Source organism: Strongylocentrotus purpuratus, unplaced genomic scaffold (assembly GCF_000002235.5).
Source record: "Strongylocentrotus purpuratus isolate Spur 01 unplaced genomic scaffold, Spur_5.0 spur5_contig_865, whole genome shotgun sequence".
In the NCBI taxonomy this organism is placed as follows: Eukaryota; Metazoa; Echinodermata; class Echinoidea; order Camarodonta; family Strongylocentrotidae; genus Strongylocentrotus; species Strongylocentrotus purpuratus.
The window spans coordinates 603,045-620,966 of NW_022145574.1; the positions used below are offsets into that span (position 1 = coordinate 603,045).

The window sequence follows — 17,922 nt, forward strand, 5'->3', positions numbered from 1 at the left end:
CAAGTGATAATAGGGTAATAATAAAGTAAATATGGTTGTTTATTACATTATTTGCGATTCTACGTGTTTTAATATTCAAAGGAGATGGTACAGTGAAAGGTCAAAAAGAAAAAAAAAAGTGAAGAAAAAAAATTGTTGGAGACGCCCGGACTCGAACCAGGGACCTCGAGGTCGGAAGTCAAGTACGTTACCGATATACCAAAAAATTTCACATAGAGATTACACGTAAAGGGAAATAAGAATTCTCAAATCCCACTTTGTAAGTGAAATATGAGCATGATCTCGGCATCTGATCGAAAAATAAAGGGCACACTTGTGATAGCTTATTGTCTCAGCTACAACATACTCAAAGCTCAGCGTAAACAAAGATAAAACGACGGAGATATTGCTCGCAAAAGACGAGAATGTAGAATCCAGTTTTGAGAAAAAGTCATGTCCCATAGAGAATACACGCAAAATGTGAAAAATTGACATGCCTCCTTTAATCTTAAAAATACGCCATGATGCTTTTGTCAAAATGAAATATCGTGTAGACTGCATTTGTAGAGAAGATTCTCAGGTAGAACATATCAAAATTTGAAAGAAAGTTGATCAACATTTACAGAGATACAATCAATTTTCCAAAAATCTGCTGACGTCATAATATGAAAATTAAAATTTTGAGTTTGGAGGCCATTATGATGACGTCATGAGTTAATTGAGGGTCAAATGAGACATGAAATCATATTTCCAACTCATGCTTTTTCCAACCATGATATAAAAGTTGGGGTCAATTGACTCTCTGAAGAGCTTTTTTGATTTTTAAAATGGGATGTTTTTGATCAAATTTGCATTATATTGCCCATAGCAGCCCGCGCGGATTTTGAACTTTGACGCGCGCTCACGGCCTTATAAAAGGTCAAGAGTGACTGAAATTAATGTAAATTGTCATTTACGGTAAGAGGAATCTAAATCATGCAAACAATTTGAATTTGACCTTTTCCGCGCGTTATGAGCGCGCGCAACGCGCGCGGTGACACTTACGGACGGAAAATTTTGAAATGCTTAAAATGACCTGATTCGTACTCTCCTCTAATAGTTAAGTGATTTTGAGCATTTTTAAATTTTGACGCGCGCGTACGTGCGCGTCATGACCTTTATGTGACCTTTGATGACATGACCTGTTGACCCTTGACCTGAAATATATGTGATATGAATATGAATGACCTTTGCTTATGCATCATGAAGATATGATGGATAACGTGATTTCACAAAATGGCGCCTGGATGACGTCACGATGACGTGATGACCTTGAAAAGGTTCCTGTCACGTCTCATCACAATGACCTATGACTGTGCCAAAATTGAATGAAATTGACGAAATTGAACTTGAGTTATCCTAGGCACAAAAAAGTGTAGGAAATAAATAAAAATAAAGAATAATAATAATAATAAAGAAAATTCTGACGAAAACAATAGGTGATCTGTTTTCAACAGACCACCTAATAATTGAAGTCCGAATTCACATAACAGGTCCAGAGTGTACCTGCTGACGACATAATGCGTGGTCTTGTGCTTTCGCTAGCTGGATCCAGTCCTTCAGACCTGACCAAGGCCAATATTACCATCAATGCTCCGACCCAAGATGACCGCGATGACGTCATTGGTACAAGACCAGGCATCATCGCTCAGGTCAACATTCCACCTTCAGTTGCATCCGTCATTTCGTCCACGGTCCCACTCTCAGGATCGCCGTCGAATGGCAGTGGTGAATATGTCCGGGTCAACTTCAATGTATTTTCGACTCCAGCCTTGTTCATTTCTAAATCATTGCGCACTTTAAGTGCAGCTAATGAAGGCTTCAATCGATCAGCTAACTCTCCCGTGATTTCTCTCAGTATTGGTCAAGGGAAAGTAGCAGCCTTGACAGAGTTCATCAATTTTACCTTCACTACAATAATGGTAAGACCTATTACAATGAATGTATTTTTTTTTTTTACATAGCATACTTATTATTTTGTAATCTGCCTTTAGCAGTTTTTATAGATAATTATAATTTTTGACATAAATAGGCGAAAATGTAAACATTATAATTATGTATAGCAATCTATTTTCTCTTTTTTTTTTTTTACTCCTGTGTTTGATTCCCCTCATGACAAATGGGCTTTAAACTAAACCAATCAAAGTTGTCATTCATTCTTCCTTTATGTCTTTTTAACTTATTCTATTATGGGTGTTGCGGATTTTGTTGTTGTTGTTGTTTAGTCTGGATACGTGAATCCCATGTGTTCATTCTGGGATGAGGAGCAGGGAGATTGGTCCCAAGATGGGTGTGTTCTTGTTTCTGGAATCACATCATCCGATGATCGCTCTGATGAGGAGACCGTGCGCTGTGCGTGTGATCATCTTACCAACTTCGCTGTTATAATGGTCAGTGAAAAGCAATTAGGCAATTTTCATATACATTATCACCATTTAACTACTCCCCCGACATTTATAACCCCACTAAACGCAGTAGGTTACCTAGAGCTGTAGCGTGATAATCATCTTGATGACCGAGGGGTAAAGTTGGTCCTACTAACTCCTTGGTCCTACAGATTAAATAGTATGGTTTATGTACTATATAGTAGGCGACAGTATATATCACGCCTGCGGTTGTGCGAATGGAAACGGCTAAGCTAGTTTCTTTCCAGACATGTTAAACAATACTACCAGGTGTTTGTGGACAAGTGGTCATTGTTCGACCTCTTCCCCATTTACAATTCCCCTTTACTTCCGAAGAACAATGGAGTATACCGTGTGAGTCAAAAAAAGTTTACACCTAGAAAAATGCTAATTATTAAAAAAAAATCATCTATGAGCAATAAATTATTACACATCTTATGAAAGAGTGTTTAATCCCAAATCATATGGTATCATTTTTGTATGGAATGTGATCACGCTTGGATGAACAGGAAGCATTGTTTGCGAGAGTGCAAAAATCGACTTGCTCCAAAGTGATGCTTACAGCATGTAATATGTTGGGATTAGCGGAGTGAGAGAATGAGTTGAATGTATTAAAAAGAAATGCATTGCATATGGTCTTTGCAGTAGCAAAGTCACACACACACACACACACACGCGCGCGCACAAAATGTTCGTTGATATTTTATATTCGATATTTGATATGTGTGGCATGATTAATTTTGTTAGGGATGTTATTTGGATCTGCAAAGACCTAATTAATACCCAAATCCCAATTGTTTTTTTTCAAACATCACGTAAGCAACTTTGGCGCAAGTCATTTTTTGCACTTTCGCAAACGATGCCTCCTGTGCATGAACACATACCACAAAAAATGATGCCAAATGATTTGGGATAAAACACTCTTTCGTAAGATGTATAATAATTAACTTTTCATAGATGATTTTTAAAATAATTAGCATCTTTCTAGGTGTAAACTTTTTTCTGACTCACACTGTAAAGCTGGTCTTCAATTGGGTATGAATAATATTTTCACTCTTGAGATCAAAACAAGTTTGAAGGTGTGGTGTCTCGAGTGAAAGGTAGTAAAGTGATATTATTTTGTTTCCATTAGTAATACGAGGTGTCACCACTTTCTATTATAATGAATCCCAGATTTCTCAGTTTTCAATTAACGACACATAGACTTTATGAGAGATAATGGTAAAATAATCAGTTTTATTTGAGCATTCGAAGTAGATGTTTCAGTTTGGGCTCAATTTTCTTTCATGTTACAGGATATCCATGGACAGGATGATTCATTAATCGAGGCATACAACATCCTGACTTACATTGGATGCTGTATTTCTATCTTCAGTCTTCTTGTCACATTGGCAACCTACCTTTGGAACAAGTGAGCACATTAAGAAGAAATATTGCACTCATTAATGTCACACAAAGGAGACAGAATGTGTAATTAGTATCTGGTCATTTTATCTTCAATTTTATTTGGAAGGTTTTGAACGTAGAATAGGTACATAAATTATGAAAGAGATGCATTTTTAGAATTCATTAAATAGTCATGCAAATTCAAATAACCGCCTTTTTAATAGAAGTATCTCTTGATAAAATTAGATGAAATTCGCATAATCCTGCAGCACAGTTTTGTTTGGTATCACTTATGTTTGAAGTGATGTACATTTTATGATAGAAAGGGGAAGAGGAGGGGGAGGAGGAGGAGGAGGAGGAGGAGGAGAAAAAGAAATGGAAGAAGAAGAAGAGAAACTTTCATAATATTATAAGTTGCTTGGTGATGAAGGGGTGGTGTGACGAGTCATAAATAGGTTGCAATTAGTAATAAATTGTTTATAGCATATCAATATATTCTACATTGCGTCAGCCGGCTGGCAGAAGGGCGTTAGCGCGCGAGCGACTCGAAAACTACTTTTCGATTTATTCGCATTTAAAGATTTGTTTTATATTTAAAATGATTTCCGTCCCGAAAATTGATTTAAAACTTAACAGATTAATAGAAATGTTATAGTAGAACACGGCCACAATTTGTTTTTTCTTCAGAAATACGTCAGTTTTCTAAAAGTTTGAGGCGATTTAGTGCTAACACCCTTTTGCTTAACCCCTTCATTTTTGGCCTTAAGTTCGAGCTAACGCCCTTCTGCCAGCCAGGCGACGATTATTCTATTTACTTCGAAGATAAAATCATCTGCCTTTTGGTGTCCAGTTTGCATAGAATGAAAAGCATATTAATTTCGAACATCTTCGGCGTACTATTCTCCCATTTGACATCGTCCTAAATAGTTGCACTCAGATATTTTTTATATTTTACACGCGTGGTCATTATGAGGGTTGTGCCCAGTGATAAAAGAGATACATGTATAAAAGTAAAGCACAACCACGTAATCTCCTCATTTTACAAACATTTCCCCTCGATTTTACTTCGTTTTCTTATTGTTTGGCGTTTTTGTTAATGTGTTGCCAATCAGGTGATGGTAAACTTGTACATGTATGGTACAATATTGCTTCGACGCTTTCCTAACCTTATTTTAATGTTCCAATCTTGTGTTGTGTTGGGATCGGTGATTGAGGCGAGGAGCATAAAAGATGAGGCGAGGAGCTTGTTTACAGTTTCAGTAGCATTTATTCAATCTTCTTGCATAAGTACACAACACAATGACTCTCTAGTAGACGACTCTAGAATCCGAGGTACACAATATTATCTGTAGCTAGTTTGTCTCAAAACCCTTGTTCAGCGGTTGATGGCTGAAACCAAAAGTCCTATCATTCTCCAACTTCACATTCAGGAAAGTTTGGGGAGAAAACCAATGTTGGGAGGGGTGACTTATTCATGCTTATCATTGGTCAATGGTCAGGGTTGTCATGGTATTATGGGGAGTGGCTATGGAGAGAGTAAGTGACTGGGGTTTGGGCCTAGTATGAGTCATAGTTATTGGAATGTGGTTCGTTCCTGGAATCTAAATCTTGGGTGGTCATTAGTGGTCAATTGTTTATAATAAAAAGTAATGGGATAGTGGGTTCTGTTTTATCATGGAGCAGGTGGGAGAAAGGTGAATGAAAGGTGAATGACTGAAGGGAGGGGGGAATAATACAAGTACTACATAACATCCCCTTTCTTTGGGAAATGAGACTCCGTTCCCGTCTTTTTAAAATTATTGGCATAGGATAAAGATTACATAATTGTTAAGGGAAGTGAAACCAACAGAATGTATTCAATTTACTGTCCACTGACTCTTACACACACTCTCCCTCACTCTCTCATACAAATTTTCTACAATAACATGGTAAGAGCTATTCTAATTATATCTAAACATAACAGAATCATTAACATGAAGTATAATAAATGAAACAAATAGTTCATTAACTTGTGCAGACTTATGCACGTTAACACATTCTATCTATCGTAACAAAATTAGTTAATCCTAATCAGCAAGAGCGATTAAGTATGGAATCATTAACAAATTCCTAAGATCAAGAATACAAACAATACTGCTAATAAAGTCAAGTCTATTTGTGTATCCAACTACATGTATACCACCACTATTGTATGCAATAACAGCAATAACAAATAAATTATATACATGCTATAAATTCTAGCATTTGATCAACATGAGAATAAAAGGAAAATTAACAGGAGCGCTCTAGAAATGACAGTTTCCTATGTTTTGAAAGGCCTTCCTGCACTTCAAATGAAGCATCAACATAGACTTTAACGTAACTATCAATCCTATCCTGTTGAAGAAATATTCCAATGTTCATGTTAAATTTAAGAACAAAATAAACAAGTACTTTCAAACTTGTTAAAATCATCAATTGACAAGTGTAGATTTAAACTCATCCAGTTCACTAACCTTGCGATGATACATATAATCGTTCAAAAAAAATTAAGATATATAAAAAAAACTATGAGTAAAACATATTGTCAAAACTTATGTGTGATTCAATACTGAATCCATCCTTACACAGTGCAGTCTTCTGCACATGAAAACAACTTTAAAATAAAAAATTGTGCAGACTTAATTTGCACATGAACATAAACAAGAAGAAAAAAAGAATTATATAATATGAGTTCAGTCAAACAAAAAATCGTCGTCATAGTATGAACACTCGTATATCCATATTTGAACAGCTATAATAGAACATAAATATAAATGCAAAAGTTAACGGGTGCGCTTTAAGCGTTGAAAGTGCGTCTGTGTTTAAATAGGCCATAATGTACTTCGTATGAAGCATCAACACAAATTCAAGTGACTAACATTCCTAACCCATTATATAGTTCTTTCCATAATTATAAAACAACTTTAAAAAACAATAAATGATGAACAAGTAATTTCAAACTTGTTGAATATCATATAACAAGTGTACATTCAATCCTTGTAAAACCATCAAAATGATGAGCTATGATACGTTATATAACTTCTGTCTTGAACGAGCTAGTGCGTTCAACTTGTGTAAAATTCAACAAGAATTTAACATGCAATAACAATTGTCATAATAATCTTAACTACAAAGTGCCTGTAGACTTATACAGGAAACTTTGATTAACATTTACAGTGATTTGTATAAACTATGACGCTTCTAGACTTATAAAAGCATACAAAACAACATTATTATTATAGGGCATACATACTTAGAGGTAACTGTCTACAAATATAAAGACTTGTAAAATCTTCCTGGGCTGCCTGTAATCTGTATTCTTCTGTTTGTCAGTATGTCATTAATTAAATTTTCTGTGCCTTTATACAAATTGACATTCCACCAAAAACGCACTTGCTTGGTGGTGTTATTACCAGTGTCAAATGATGTCAATATTTGTAGATTTCCAGCTTTGAAACGGCCTCTATGGAGGGTCATGTTCTGGTCATTGGGGGCAGTCATAAGTAGGTCAAATTGTCTTTCTAGGTCTGTTTGTGTTAAGGGTCTGGGGGCAGCTATCCCATTGTTGTCTGTCAGTGCATGCAAATAGTCTGAATCATGGATCGGGTCTGATAGTTGTGAACACATAACCTGCTCAACATCAATCTCAGGGAGTTTCTCATCATTTTCATTGATGAAGTTTACTGATGGTTTCTCAGTGTTTTGTCTCCCTTGCTCTGTGTTTTTCCCTAGAGCCTCTTTGAGCTTCTGTATGTGCGTTATGTGTTTCCTATCATCGGACGCTTTCATGAAGCACGGCTTCAATCTATTGAAGCTAAACACATCTCGCAGAATTTCTCCCTTTAGTGTGGCCAAAATAAAATGGGTCCTATCTAGAACATCATGTATTACTAATGGGCCGACCCACTCAGCTGCAATCTTCTTAGAATTAGCTGTCAAAGAAGAAGAGGTGGGCTTATACAAATATACTAATTGGCCTCTAGAATAAATGGGTGTCTTCCCCAATTTGTTTGCAATTTCAACATTCTGTTTATCTTGCTGTTTTCTCTGTAAAGAGAGCATTGTCCTGGAAATTTGATCGAACTTCTTTTTCAAATGGTCTACATATTCTTTGTATGATTGGGAAAGGCCAGACATGGGATCGAAGGACAAAGTTGTTAAATTTGGGGGCTCCCTTCCAAAAACGAGCTGGTAGGGGCTGTGGTCACCGAGGTGTGGGGAGGAAAAGGAATTGTAAGCATAGGTTGTAGTTGAAATGTATCTAACCCAATCGGTTCCAAATTGATTCAAGTTTATTTTGAGAAAACTTGAAAGGGTTCGGATGTGCCGCTCAACTTGTAGACTCCCATGATTTTCTACACTAATGACCTTGCGGTCAATGTTCAATGCTGAACACAAAGTAGTCAGCAGTTTGCCTGTCAGTGAAGATGCTGCGTCAGTCACTAGACATGATGGTGGTCCAAAAATGCAAACTACTTTTTGGATTAAAGCTTCGCAAATTGTCTCTGCATCGAGCGTCTTGAGAGGCGCGCAGATGACAAAGCGAGTTATCTCATCGCATATCACCATCAGATGTCTAAATCCGGTCCCAGAGGTCGGCATAGTCTTAAAGTCAAGACTAATGCGGTCGAATGGTCTGTACGAGTCTGGTACTCGTGTGTGAAATGGTCTAGTCTTGTCGGGCTTACCGCGAAACTGCTGACAACGCAAACAAGCTTTAACATAATTGTTGATTCTCTCAAACATGTTTGGCATGTAGAAGTTCCGTCTAATAGTCAAATATGTTCGTTGTGTTCCTTGGTGGTTGCTAAGTAACGTGTCATGATGTTGGGATATAATCATATCTGTTAGGGTCTCAGGAATTGCGAGTTGTAGTCTAAAGTCGTCATCTTTAGTGAAGAAGAGTCTGAACAGTATACCGTCACAAAGAATGTACTCTTCTGCCTTTAATTTAACTGTCTTTGCAGCTTTCCTGTCACTAGGCAAAATGTCATGGGCGAGAAAGTCATAGACAGGTTTAAAGAACGGTGAGGTTTCCTGTTCCGTTTTCAGTTTTCTCATGTCGACAGGTAGATTGTAGTCCCTAATTATCTTTCGCTTTATCAGATCAGTGATCTTGTCTAGTTCATGTTGTTTGGGAATGTTTCTAGCTTTGATGTTGTCTACCTTTGAGGTTAATGGTCTAGAGGGAATGTAGAGGTCAGAGGGTACTTCACGGTAATGGTCATTGCTTCTATCAACAAGTCTGGGTTCTGTAGTGGGAACAGGTGGGGTTCGTCTGGTAGGAGGAACTGTGTATTCCTGGTTCTGTGGAAGGAAAGGATGGCGAACTCCACGTGGGTGTATAGGGGGTGTGCCCTGTCTACTAGGTCTGTGATTGGCTGGTTGTGGAGAGATAGTCCTAGGTGGCAGTGAGGGGGGTTTGGTTTGTTTTGGCTGGTCAGCTTGCCCTCCTGTTGTGGGATCCGTAGGGGTTTGTTCACACCCGTTAGGTTTCTTGGGATTGATATCAGGAATAGGAATACCCATTTTCTTAGCATAGGCACGAGTGACTATGCGGTCAGTCTGTTGGGCTGGGTGTAAGGTGTTCATGTCAATTAGATCACTCTCGTCAAATAGGCAGCATGCAATGGGGACAACCCTGTCAATCTCATCATGGTCGCTAGAAGGGGCTCGAGAAAGAAAATCTGCCAAAACAAGTTCAGTACCCTTTTTGTATCCAATTTGAAAGGAGTATTCAGATAATTTCAAAATCAATTTTTGCAGTCGTGTAGTGCACGGTGCATCTTTTGACTTTAAAATCTGGACAATTGAACTATGGTCAACGAATGCATTGAACTCACATCCTTTAAGCAAATGCTTAAAGGCTGAGACGTTGATCAATAGTCCAAATAGTTCCAGCTCTGTTACGCTGTATCGCTGACATGCATCGGGCAATACTTTTGAGTAATAACCCAAAATGCATTCCTGTCCATTGATAAGTTGTGTCAAGTAAGAGCCGGTAGCAGTCCGAGAAGTGTCACTGTATAATGAGAATCGCCCTGTACTTTGGGGCATGTGTAATACCGGAGGGTTGGTCATTAGCTCTTTAACTTTGTTAAAGGCAGTCTCGTGTTCGTCAGTCCAGATGAATTTGTTTTTCTTTCTAGTCAGTTGGTGTAGTGGTTTGAGAACAGATTGTATATTGGGGAAAAATCCGGCAACATAGTTCACTGCTCCCACTAGTCTCCTAACTTGTCTGGGGGTCTTCGGTTTGGGCATGCCATGGATGGCAGCACACCTGTCACGAAGGGGTCGAAAACATGCCTCTCCCACCTTATTGACAGTGATTCGGTGGCCCATATAATCAACATCAGTGCGGAAGAGCTTGCACTTTTTCGGGCTGACTTTCAGTCCGTTGGCAGAGAGGGCCTTAAGTACATCTATCAAGTGGGATCGATGGGAGGTCTTATCTTGGCTAAATAGTATAATGTCGTCATGATGAGCTATGCAAAATTGCCTAGAATTGGGGATCGAACCCAAAATATCGTCAATTTTTGCCTGAAAGATAGCGGGTGAAACGTTTAAGCCTTGTGCCAAACGTTTGTAAAAGTAATGTTTCCCGCCATGGTATGATGCAATGCCTGTATACTTTTGAGCCGACTTGGATAGGGGGATGCAATGAAAAGCCGATTTCAAATCAATCACACTAAGGACCTTAGTGTTAGCATTGCCAATTCGTTTGAGGGTTTCCGAAAGTAGGGGGAAGGGATGATTAATTCGTTTAACTCTAGAATTGAGATATCGAAAATCAGTAACAACTCTCTTTTCGGAGGTGTTCTTTTTGGAAAGGAGGAGGACAGGTGAGGTGTATGATTGATGTCCTACTTCTAAAATTCCCAATTTGACAAGTTTGGTTAGCTCGTATTCTATCCTAGCCTTGTCAGCCTCAGTTGCAAAGTAAGGTCGAATGAAAAATGGTTCGTCGTTAGTCAGTTCAATGTCTACTTCGAAGTTCGGGCAACTTGATAGTTCGCCATATAGAGAAAATGCATCTCTATTCTCCATGAGAATTCGAACGATTTCCTGTCTTTCTTTCAGAGACAGAATACTCCCAGTCAAGTCAATATGTTTCTGTATTATCTCGTCTTCTGTCATATTGACGATGGGGTCACTAGGGTCAAGGTGAGGATACGCCTTAAGGTTGTCATACCTGACTGAGTCTCTATGAACACTATCTTGTCCAGTGTACATGTTGTCCTTCAAGTTCAGAGTCATGTTTAAGCAGTGCATAGGGAGTTCTTGTGTTGCGTTAACAAGTTTGGTTGTATCTAAGAAAGCAATGGGTCTACCCTTAGAAAAGGTCACGTGCCTGTCGGTCAAGTTTGTCACCAGGACCTGAGTCCTTCCTTTATGTAGGGAAACAATACTTGTAGTGGGGCAATGTCGAGATAGGTATTTGTTAGCTGTCAGTACAATCTCTGAGTTACGCAAGTGAGCTGGGGTCTTACCTTGCAGAGTTAGGAGTGTCGAGTTACCTGGGGCAACTGTCACTGTGGTTGGAGGTGCAAAAGAAATATTCTTGGACTTGATCTTGAACCTATTATTCCTGAAGTGAAGTGTTCCATCCAAATCAGAAAGGGTGTTGGTTCCCAAGATTAAATCTACACCAACAAGGCTACTTGCAATGAGTGATGTGATTTCGAATTTGTGACCCTGAATAACTAGTTGAAATTTCACTGCTCTATCCGCAATCAAAAATTGTCCGTTACCCAATTTGAATCGAACAGGGGCTACTTCGGTTGGGACAAGTTTAGAAAGATAGGGGGATGATTTTACGAATCGCCCGGAAATGATTGATTTAGATGCACCACTGTCAAATAGTACTAGTGCAGTCCTCCTATCTGGTAGACGTCCCTTTGTAAAGTTTCTCTCTGTCAGCTTTAAGTCTACTTCTTCAACTCCTAAATAAGTCGAAGTCATATCATTGTCAGGCCTATACTTAGACGTAGTCCGGGAGAAAGAACAATGAGCGCTATCGGCTCTCTCCCTTCTTAGAAATCCTGGGGGCGTTGTTGGTATTGTGGTTGTTGTGATTGCCGAGGTTGGTGGGATTGTCGAGGTTGTTGTTGTTGTTGTTGGTGATAGTATGGCTGGTCGGTATTGTAGGCAGGTCCGTAATAATTGTGTGGGGGAGGTGGTGGCGGTTGTGCCATATTTCTCAATCTTTTCCTACATTCCCGCCAAACGTGGCCTGGAATCTGGCAATAGTTACAAACGAGTCGTGTGGGGAGTCGTGGTCGTGATTGTTGTCGTCCGTTTTGTCTATTGTCATGGCGATAGGGGCTCCTACCTCGTCTGTCATAGCTGTCATTTGTGCGTCTGTCGCGGCTCTGATCGTACTGTCTATCACCCTGATCACGACTAGCGCTGCGAGTGCGATCAGTACTTCGTTGTCGTGGAGTTGACGGTCGTCGACGTTGATCTCGTCCTCGATCATGTCGATTGTCGTCAGTCATGGTGGTCATTTTCAGAGAGTTGATTTGTTCTCTGATATCGTCAATCTCCGACTGGGCAGAGAAAGACAGTTCTTTGGCCTTAGTTTGGTTTGTCTTAAGTTCCAAAAACAGCTGCGCTTTCGCGGCGATGTCATCAGCGGTCAACGTGTTGAGGTCCGTTGTGGATGCCGACATCAGTATAGTCGCGCGGCATTCGTCCGGCAGTGCGTCAAGTAGTCGATGGCTAATTTGCGCTTCCGCGTATCCTATACGCGCTGCGGCCTGTCGAAGTCGTTGGAGGAACGCTTCCGCGCTCTCCTCCGTAGTCATCGTCATAGTCGTGAAGTCTCGCGCATGAGTGTAAGATGATTTAGCGGGACTAAACCGTCTTACAAACGAACTTCGTATGTCATTGAAGTCGTTAAAAGTTAGTCCATCTATCCAAAGTCGTGCTTGACCCTGGAGAGTCCGTTTAAATAGTTTTAGAATGGTCGTCAAGTTTCCAGTGTCGTCGATGTCAATGTCTTGGGCTTCAAGATAGTCCGTAAAAGTCATGAAATGAGCGGTCACTTCATCACGGTCAATTTGGGTTCCAGAAAATCGAGTCGGTAAAAAGTCGGTTTGTCGGAGGTTGTGTTGATGAGTAGTGGGAGTCGTTTGTGTAGACGTCATGGTTATTTATTAATGTAATTAATGCAGTCAATGGTCAACGAAATCAATACGAATCACAAACAAAATGATTAAGATGTATCGAGATAAAATAGCATACTAGGTACATCTACCAAATTATTTAAATGTAAACAACGCAAAATAATCGAAAAACTACATTTAGTCTCCTGTACTCACACGCTCTCATTCGCTAGTGGAACAATAAAAGAAATGGTTTCACTTACCAACCAGCAATGAAAGGGATTCCGAATGGGAAACAAATTCATTAAATGTCCCTCCGTAGTGTGTTAGCAAATAGTATAGCAAGAAAAAAAAGGTAAAGCAAGAAAGAAGAATCGAAAAAAAGAAAAAATCATAGCAAGAAAAAATTAGAGAAAAAAATTTAAGTGTCAATCAATTAAAAATAAGAGTCATCAGAGGCAACTATCCAGTCACGAGAGCTTGGTGTTGCAGTGGTGATTGACGTCGTCAGCGGTTGTGTCCAGTGGTGCTGTGGCCGTGTATGGTGTGGTATAGGTGCCGTGGATGTGTATTTCTAGTGGTTGTCAAGCGCTGCTTCCAGTCCCGTCGTCGTCGTCATCTGTATGGTGTCCATGTGTGTCAGATCAGGGTAGAGCGGTCTTGTTTGCCGGCGTCGTTGTCATCGTCGGTGAAGTCATGTATGTAGCGGCAGATCAATTAACCGTGTCTTCTTGTAAGTTGTAACTGGCAGGTCTGATTGCCTTGGTCGTCGTCGTCGGTGAATTCAAATCTAAAATTGCCTGTCAGCCGTTTTCTAGCTCCTTCACTCCTATTTCTCAACACTCATTCTGATGGTGAATGAGTGTTAGTCCTTAAAGGAAGCCGGGTCCTCCACCATGTTGTGTTGGGATCGGTGATTGAGGCGAGGAGCATAAAAGATGAGGCGAGGAGCTTGTTTACAGTTTCAGTAGCATTTATTCAATCTTCTTGCATAAGTACACAACACAATGACTCTCTAGTAGACGACTCTAGAATCCGAGGTACACAATATTATCTGTAGCTAGTTTGTCTCAAAACCCTTGTTCAGCGGTTGATGGCTGAAACCAAAAGTCCTATCATTCTCCAACTTCACATTCAGGAAAGTTTGGGGAGAAAACCAATGTTGGGAGGGGTGACTTATTCATGCTTATCATTGGTCAATGGTCAGGGTTGTCATGGTATTATGGGGAGTGGCTATGGAGAGAGTAAGTGACTGGGGTTTGGGCCTAGTATGAGTCATAGTTATTGGAATGTGGTTCGTTCCTGGAATCTAAATCTTGGGTGGTCATTAGTGGTCAATTGTTTATAATAAAAAGTAATGGGATAGTGGGTTCTGTTTTATCATGGAGCAGGTGGGAGAAAGGTGAATGAAAGGTGAATGACTGAAGGGAGGGGGGAATAATACAAGTACTACATAACACTTGATAGGGATTTGAGGACCAAACAGGCTAACAAGATCTTCATCTGTCTGTGCCTGACATTGCTATGTCTCTACACGACATTTGTCATCATGATCTCTCTCGATTCTACCAGAGATTATCGTGAGGTACAAGCTGGACCCTGTGGGTTTCTGACAGCCCTAGTTCACTTCTTCGTTTTGTCCTCTATTGCATGGATGGGTGTGGAAGGGTACAATACCTACCTCATTATCGTGAAGATCTTTAACACCTACATCCAGAATTTCATGATCAAGGCTTCCTTAGCTGCATGGGGTACGATATTTGATTCATTATATCTTTTTAATGGGAATATTGCTTACTATTAACATGAAGTGTCTGCATGGTTTTGCAAACGGATTATATTCCAACAGTGCACATGAATTCGTAACTGTTGCCATTTATGTAAAAAATTTTCGTTATAACCATTATTTAACGATATTCGACATGGCATGTGATTTGTACAAAGAAACCCCGGATAGTATAACAATCGAGATATCTTTATCATTTTAAAAAGTAGTATAGTGCCGCCATGACCGTGTTAAAAAATTGTGAGCTGGACAGCACAACAATAACATAAGTAGGCCTATACAAAAAACGGGGAAAGGATAGAGCTAGGCCCATGACTAATGAAGGCTTATTTTGGATTACTAAAACAATTGTATTTCCTTATACACGTATGTCATTACAGGAATTCCTGCACTTATCGTGGTTCTTACAGGAGCTATTGCTAGAGACTCTTATGCTCATGATGATCTGTAAGTAGTAACGTTTGAAAGTTAAGTTGGACTCAGTTGGATTGCATAGCATTAGGTATACCTAACGATCTTCTAATTTTGGATTCAGCAAATATTATATTTCTGTACGTTATCGTGGTTCTTACCTGGCGCAGGGGTTGCATTGATCATATAGGATGCAATTCCAGGGCAAGGCTTGCCTTTACCGCTTAGAGACTTCGGTGGAAAGCAATTCATGAGAACCTTTTTCTTTATTATTATCATTATTATTTAATCTTTTCTTTAGGCATTTGGTATTTTCGTATCTCATAAGTTATTTTTGTATATTATAAGTTAGCAAGTAAGCAATAATGTTCTGGAATTGGTATTCAAGTATCACTTTCGCGGGTATGTGGTGTGATCCAAGCTTTAGGAAGGCCACCAAGCGAATACACTCTCCATTTATACTAAAATCTTAGATATTGTTCGTAACGTATGGAACAAGAAAGCTTCGCCTTTCCACTAAATATATAATGGAAAATCATTCACAATGACATTTTCTCAGTTAAAATGTTTCAAGGACCATGGACATTTTTTTTTAAACTATCGCCAAGATAGTCAGTATTGATTGACTTCATCAAGTCTTTTTAAAAAATGCATATTTACTATCAATAGATGCTTTCTACAATTCTGGGCTCAAATCGGTGGCCTCTTGATTCCCATGGCCATCATCCTCCTCATCAACATTGTCATCTTCATCCTGGTGGTTCGACAGTTGCTCTGGTCAGCCAACATCGCTGGTCGGGTGAAAAGAGATGCTAAGGCAGAACGTCGAGAGACTATCGAACGCGTCCAGAACGCGATCTGCATCTTGCTTCTGCTCGGTCTGACCTGGGTCACCGGATATCTTCTTTTAATCCCGTTATTCAGTCAGGTAAAGCCAACTGCGTGGTATCTATCTCTTGTAAGAAGTATCTTGAGAACTCGGTTATAATGATTAGATACACCAGCAATACCTCTGTAGATTTTAAGTATTTGAAGAACATGAGAGAGAATGCCATGAACCTAATTAATATTTCTGAAACATTTGTGTTTAACAGGTGGCTCAGCCAATCTTCGTCGTCCTCAACTCCTTCCAAGGATTGTTCATCTTTCTACTCTACTGCGTCCGGAAGCCTTTCATCCGTAAGAAATGGGGAATTACTTGTTTCGACAAGTTCCTAAAGAATGAAGCAAGCACTTCCAGCGGTGTGGTGAGCTCAACGGGGCTATCCTCGTCATCTGGCGTGATAAGCAAATTGCGTCCAGGAGCCTCGGATAATTACTTGTTGCCTACCAAAGACGACAAACCCGACCCTATGTGTAGGTTCAATCCGACCTTTGATGTTAGCCAGGTTGAGGAAGGAGTCACACCACCAATGAGCAAAGATATCCAGAGTTCCACCGAGGAACAGAAGAACGACACGGATCGTGATGCAACAATCAGTGATGTCGTGACGGTTAGTCTCCCTCTTGATGCATCTGTCACAAATTTCACTGAGAGAGGTGATGGTGTTTTCCCCACCACGCATGCTGGTACGGTCAGTGTTACTCTAGAATCAACTGATGCCAGCAAAGCTACTGACGGTAACAATGATGCTGCCGTCTAAGGATGCAGAGGATGGCACCAAACACAAAGGCTTTCTATTCAATAGTTTTTCAAGCATGAATAAGGTCTTATTAGAGAACATGATGTTCCATTATACTACTCAGGGGAGGTTGAACACCTCTCCCCTTTCCCGACCATTTTTGCAAGTACCAATATACCGTCACCACATATTCGGGCAAGGAGGTGTTATTTGTTATCATCTTTATTATATTTCACTTATGAAATTATGTCTTTTTAATTACACTGTCGCTCATGAAGTTGGAATATTTTAGTTTTACCTTAATTTATGGAATTATTTTAAAAATAATTTAAACAAAATAGATCTAGATAATAGTATACATTCTCAGATTTTATTGAATAATAATTTGCCAATGTGTGTTTTGCGGGACTGCTAAAGCATGTATTTGCTACTATGCTTATCAACTAGGGGACTTATGCCCTCAAGTCATAAATGACAATAATGAGGATTAATGCCCCACAAAAGGGCACTAATAATAGCACATCGACATGGTTTTGATCCTGGGGCCCACAGTTACGAGGCCATTGCTTTGTCACTGAACCATGACTTTACGCATTGGGGGCTAGGGTAGGGGGCAGTTTCCATAAATAAATTTTAAAAACAGAAAATGCAATAAATTTTCAATAATTTATTGCATTTTACCCAGGTCCCCAACATAAAAAAATCCTCTGGACGGCCATACATTATGGCTCAAGGCATGGGCACACAGAAGATTTTATTCCACCTTTATGAGCGACAGTGTAATATGTATTTCATCGACGTTGTTAATTATCATATCATTCTTTCTTTTTTAAACTTTATTTTATGGTGTATGACCCAGAGAAGAGGTCAATTTTTTTGTTTAAGGTATTTTTTCAATGTATTTATTATCATTTTGTGTTAAGACATGATATAATGGGAAACGAAATTAGGCAATGACAATTGTGTAGCTTATTAAAAACAAAGTTCCCCATTGCTCTCCTCTTTATAAATTACATTGCAAAGTCTGAACAAAATTGTCTCCGCCGAGAATCGAGCCGGGTCACTGGCTTAGAATGCCAATGCCTTAACCACTAAACCACACAGAACCCCCCTCCCCCTTCCCCGACCTTTTTGAAATTACCATCATTCAATCACAATATATTCGG

At 39.5% G+C, this 17,922-nt stretch overlaps 1 protein-coding gene across 1 annotated transcript; it reads left to right on the forward strand.

Annotated features, from left to right (window-relative positions):
• The first annotated feature begins 1,498 nt into the window (after window positions 1-1,498).
• On the forward strand, window positions 1,499-16,802 carry LOC105439174 (adhesion G-protein coupled receptor G2-like). Its single transcript, XM_030973125.1, has 7 exons — window positions 1,499-1,940; window positions 2,244-2,408; window positions 3,719-3,834; window positions 14,405-14,688; window positions 15,104-15,170; window positions 15,804-16,062; window positions 16,229-16,802. Exons 1-7 carry the CDS (start codon window positions 1,539-1,541, stop codon window positions 16,775-16,777), a joined length of 1,842 nt encoding a protein of 613 aa, XP_030828985.1. The 5' UTR covers window positions 1,499-1,538; the 3' UTR covers window positions 16,778-16,802.
• The last annotated feature ends 1,120 nt before the right edge of the window (window positions 16,803-17,922 follow it).

What these genes read in the sequence shown, in the direction of transcription:
- LOC105439174 (XM_030973125.1), top strand. Translation starts at nt 1,539, where the DNA reads ATGCGTGGTCTTGTGCTTTCGCTAGCTGGATCCAGTCCTTCAGACCTG. An exon ending in TTACCTTCACTACAATAATG is followed by an intron (nt 1,941 to 2,243) that starts GTAAGACCTATT and finishes GTTGTTGTTTAG; the next exon opens with TCTGGATACGTGAATCCCAT. An exon ending in GGCTTCCTTAGCTGCATGGG is followed by an intron (nt 14,689 to 15,103) that starts GTACGATATTTG and finishes ATGTCATTACAG; the next exon opens with GAATTCCTGCACTTATCGTG.